At 42.4% G+C, this 5040-nt stretch overlaps 1 protein-coding gene across 1 annotated transcript; it reads left to right on the top strand.

The window, feature by feature from the left end:
• The first annotated feature begins 785 nt into the window (after positions 1-785).
• LOC104823228 (serine/threonine-protein kinase KIPK1) lies at positions 786-4981 on the top strand. Its single transcript, XM_010554694.1, has 3 exons — positions 786-908; positions 1667-3869; positions 3987-4981. Exons 2-3 carry the CDS (start codon positions 1747-1749, stop codon positions 4840-4842), a joined length of 2979 nt encoding a protein of 992 aa, XP_010552996.1. The 5' UTR covers positions 786-908; positions 1667-1746; the 3' UTR covers positions 4843-4981.
• Positions 4982-5040: the final 59 nt, after the last annotated feature.

Here is a 5040-nt window from a genome sequence, read left to right as displayed (position 1 = left end):
TCAAAATCAATTTGATATAATATTTAAATTTAAAATAATAAAAAATAAACAGAATTAAATTTTTGATAAAAAATCACTAAAAAATAGTATAAAATTTAAATAAACACATATTTTTTTAAAACTAAAAATATCAGTAAAATAATTAAATGGGAACTGAAAATTTATCAAACTTGAAATTGGAAATATAGACCTAATAATAACATCACGTTAAAAAAAATTCTAAATATTTTTTTAATAACCCATATCTTAAGACTCCGTCTAATTTCGGGGTTAGACTTAGGAGTAATCCATGTGATTTGAATTATACGTTTTCTCCCCAAATTTGAGGTCGAATTCGGGACGAGACATATGCTTTGTGTCTGTTTTACTGATTAAACTAATCAAATTTGGGTAAATACTAAGGTCCAAACTAATATATATTGAAATCGAGAACAATCCATATAATTTGGATTATACGTTTTTTTTTTCAAATTTAAGATTCGAATTTGGGTGAGACATAAGTTAAAATATCACGATTCACGGGTTAAACTAATCAAGTTTGGTAAATTCTAAGTAGATACTAAGTAATATGTTTTATATTCTAAATACAGAATTAATATGCTACTAAAAAAAAGGGTAAAAGAAGATACATTTAGAACGTATGCTGGCTTGGTTAAGTAGTGATCTACATGTCAACCGTCTCAATCTATATTATTTTCATATGTCTCCTTTACTACATGAGACCCACAAACATTTGTGTGGGTCCCCCCTATATTCAGTTCTTCAATCAACACAGAAACCCAGAACTGGAAATACAGAAATCCCTCCAAAAAAAAAAAAGAACAGAAGAAGAAGAAGAACAAGAAGTAGTCTTGTCCCATTCCCTTCTTCAGTTTTGTCTCCTAGGGTTCTTCAATTTGATCCCCAAGGTACTCTTTTTTTTCCCTTTTTGTATCTTCTCTGGTATTCGTACACGTAGAGGGAAGCCCATACGATGATTGAAAGATGCGAAATAATCGTGGACATTAAAAGCTTTTGAATTTTTGGATTTTTCTTCTTGGATTTTGATGGGGTTTTGTCGGATTTGGATTTTGAAGTCGTTTCAAGTTCATCAGCACTGTCCAGTATACGGATGTTGGGTATTGCGGTGTCCTTTTCATGACCACTGAGAAAAACAAATGCGTCCTTGTGCTTACTTTTGATCTTAGTTGCGGCTGATGAATAATACGTACATGTATTTCCTGTATACGTATAAATACATGTAGATTGTACACATGGATCAAGTGTTTGTCTCAATTTCAGTTGTCTGAGATTTTCATTGCCTTGATGAAATTCTAATTGGCTATGACTTATAATTCAAATCTTTCCTCCGTAAACCGTTTGATTGGCAAAATCTTACCCTATGTTCACGTGGATCCGAATTTTCAGACATATCTTAGTTTCATGTTCTTGGATTGTTGGATGCATTCGTCTTGTTCTTGTTATGTTTTCATATATATGTATAAACATTCTTCAATTAGTAGACCGAGTTTTCCGTGTTTAGACCGTCATTTCCGCTCCCACGAGTTCCCAAAATTCCGAGCTTTTCAAACCTCGGGCGACCATTTCGGGCATCGGTAGTTCGAGTCTTGGAGCGAGGATGAAGAAATCAATCTACTCACTCTACTCGTTTGCTCGACGTTTGCAGGTGTTCTTGAATCGGGATTTCGCCTTTTTCAGTTCTTGAACGGTGTTCAAGAAACTACGATGCAGTGAGTGGCTAATGGTATGGGTTCATTTGCCGGGAAGTGCGAAATCGTCGAAGAGAAAGAAGATCATCGAGTCCCGCCCGGAGTAAACTCCGGAAGAACGACGGTTCTTCCGCATTCTGGATTAAGCGTAGTCGACGACAAGGATCTGGAGAGTCCGGTGTTGAAGTTAGGGTACAAGGGTTCGTTAGAAGATGATATCAACCAGCTTTTCGAGTCGATAAGCATAAGAACATCAGCCATGCTTCCTTCTTACCAAGTTGGCACGAGCAGAAACACGAGCCCTTTGCAGAGGAATGCGTTGAAAAAACCCGTAAATCCCGGGCCATCTCGACCACCAAACCCGGGAACGTCCGAACCGGCAACTCTGAAACAGGCTTTAAGAGATCTCTGCGTCTCCAAGGCCTCGGAAACAGCCGCTATGAGACGGGTTCCCAAGAACCCTAGCTCCCCAACCGGCTCGGAAGCTGGAAGGATGAAGAATATATATGGTTCTGTTTTGATCGAGTCTGGAAGCAGACCCGGGATTCCAGAAGAGGAAGGGAAGGCCGTTCTTGTCGAAATACTCGATGACGATAGAACCAGTTCTTCTGAGAGTATATCTCAACAGCTTCATCTTCTCAAGATCAAGTCATCGATCCAAAATTCCCCGAACCGATTCAACGATGGGAAATCGACGTTACCACAAAACAGGTTCAGGAATCAAGAACAGAAAACGGAGATTAAAAGAAAGGACAACGACTTGCACGCTTCTTCCGAGTGTTGTCCCGAAGAAGATGAGTTTGGTCCAGACAAGAACTTTACTTCATCGACAACATCAGAGACCAAGACAGTGGTCGGGTTAAAATCTGTGAGGAGAGTGAGACTGTTGTACGCCAATACACCGACTTCCACCATTGTTAACGGCAGAAGAGTTCCGAAGCTGACAAGAACGGTTCCTCGTGCTCCGAAACCGGTTCTGAGGAACAAGGCCTCGGTGAAAAAGAAGATAAAGCAAGAGGTTTCCCCGGAAAACGTGTACGATGAAGTTGATGGCTTCTACAATCCAATCACAAAGGAACTCCTCTGCCATAGATGCCATTTCGCTTTAAAGAACGCTGCTAAAGAAGAGGCCTGCACGGATTCTGTCGTTTACAGTCGCGGTGATGAAGTTATGGCAGATGATGTAGACCCGAGTGCGAAAATTCCGAGCTTAGATGAAACGGATAAAGGATTTTCCAGCTCGTGTTATGAGAATTCTCTGGAGATCAGTGCAAGTTCAGAACTGAATCTGGATAATGTAAGAGGCTCACTGGATATGAACTCATATTTCGTGGATTCCACCATGGAAACCGGTGAGGTTTCTTCAGCGCCGGTGTTTGTAAACAACGATGATGATGAGGATGATGCGGAAGTTCTTCCTCGAGGACTGAAATATGGCGAGAAGAATAGCAACAAAGACGGAGAGGACGTTTCTCTTTCACTTTCTTGCAGTGGGAAAGAAGCTGAGCAGAAGGATACTCTGTTTTCGTCTGATCAGAGTGTGGAGATCGGTTCTTTCAGCGAGAAATCGGTTGTGACAAACCCGGAAAGTCCTCCCGAGAAACGCAGCTTAGATGAAACCGCCATCGAAGAGGGCAACGAGAAACCAGCAATGACAAGCAAAGGCGAGTTTTCTCAGGGCTCGAAGGAAAGCATCGGTTACAATAGCTCGAGTACAAGCATCAGCGAGGAAGAAGAAAACGATATAACCAGGGCTAGTTTCGGAAACCGGCCTCACATGTCGAAAGATGTGAGGTGGGAAGCGATCCAGCATGTAAGAACGCAACACGGGTCGATAGGGTTAAGGCATTTCAGCCTTCTGAAAAAGCTCGGTTGTGGAGATATCGGGACGGTTTATCTCGCTGAACTTACTGGAACAAACTGCTTGTTCGCGATAAAGGTGATGGACAACGAGTTCCTCGAGAGAAGGAGCAAGATGTCGAGGGCTCAGACCGAGAGACAGATTCTCAAAATGCTCGATCACCCGTTCCTTCCTACGCTCTACTCTCACTTCACGTCGGATAACTTATCCTGTCTGGTCATGGAATGTTGTCCCGGCGGCGATCTTCATGTCCTAAGGCAGAAGCAGCCGGGCAGGTGTTTTCCCGAGCCAGCAGCCAGGTTGTCTTTCTTTCTCTCTCTCCTCTGTCCTTGATCCTGTTTTCTGCAGGAAAAGCTCAAAAACTTTAGGGTTCTTCCTTAACATCTTTCTCTGCAATCTGTTGAACTGATATACAGATTCTATGTGGCCGAGGTCCTTCTGGCATTGGAGTACTTGCACATGCTCGGAGTTATATACCGAGATCTGAAACCCGAGAACATTTTAGTACGAGAAGACGGTCACATTATGGTGACAGACTTTGATCTGTCACTGAGATGCCAAGTGAATCCAACTCTGCTGAAATCGACATCCCCACTTCACGGAAACACGATGAGAATCTCGGGAAGTGGAACCGAAACGAGCTGTATCGAGCCACTGTGCATCCAACCGTCCATCCGGGTCCCGTGTTTCCGTCCAAGACTCTCTACCAGAACCAAGAAAGGGAAGCAAAGGACGAGAAAACTGAAGAAACACGACCTGATAGCTCGTTTCAGATCACTGCCACAGCTCGTGGCCGAACCAACGGACGCGAGATCCAATTCATTCGTCGGAACACATGAGTATCTGGCGCCGGAGATCATCAAAGGGGAAGGACACGGGGCAGCGGTTGATTGGTGGACATTCGGGATCTTTCTGTACGAGATTTTGTACGGAAGGACGCCCTTCAAAGGGTCGACGAACGAGGAGACACTGGCGAATGTGGTGCTGCAGAACCTGAAGTTTCCCGAGAATCCGAGTGTGAGTTTTCAGGCGAAGGATCTGATCAGAGGGTTGCTCGTGAAAGAACCCGAGAACCGGCTCGGGACTGAGAAAGGAGCTGCAGAGATAAAACGCCATCCCTTCTTCGAAGGATTGAATTGGGCTCTCATCCGCTGCGCCATTCCGCCTGAGCTTCCGGACTTTTATGAATATGGATCTCTGAACCTTGAAGGGAAGGGTAATTACTTGGACTGCAAGGCTGTTGGTGAACACCTTGAGTTTGAGCTGTTTTAAATTAGGGTTATATTATATATATATTCTCTTGAGATGTTCTTTCTTTCTTGAGTCGCAAGTTATCGGTCACCTTCGTTTTTCGTTTTTTGTTAAACTGAAGTCATTTTTTCCCTTTCGTGCATTATTATTATTATTATTATTATTATTATTATTATTATTATTATTATTATTATTATTATTATCGTTGCGTATGTAAAG

The sequence above is a fragment of the Tarenaya hassleriana genome, unplaced genomic scaffold, assembly GCF_000463585.1.
Source record: "Tarenaya hassleriana unplaced genomic scaffold, ASM46358v1 Cleome4, whole genome shotgun sequence".
NCBI classification, from domain to species: Eukaryota; Viridiplantae; Streptophyta; class Magnoliopsida; order Brassicales; family Cleomaceae; genus Tarenaya; species Tarenaya hassleriana.
Note: the sequence above shows the minus strand (reverse complement) of the source record. Positions and strands in the feature narration are given on the sequence as shown.

Bases quoted from the DNA above. Each gene is read 5' to 3' on its own strand.
- LOC104823228 (XM_010554694.1), top strand. From the start codon at position 1,747: ATGGGTTCATTTGCCGGGAAGTGCGAAATCGTCGAAGAGAAAGAAGAT. The intron at 3,870-3,986 runs GTTGTCTTTCTT...ACTGATATACAG, and splicing joins TTTCCCGAGCCAGCAGCCAG to ATTCTATGTGGCCGAGGTCC.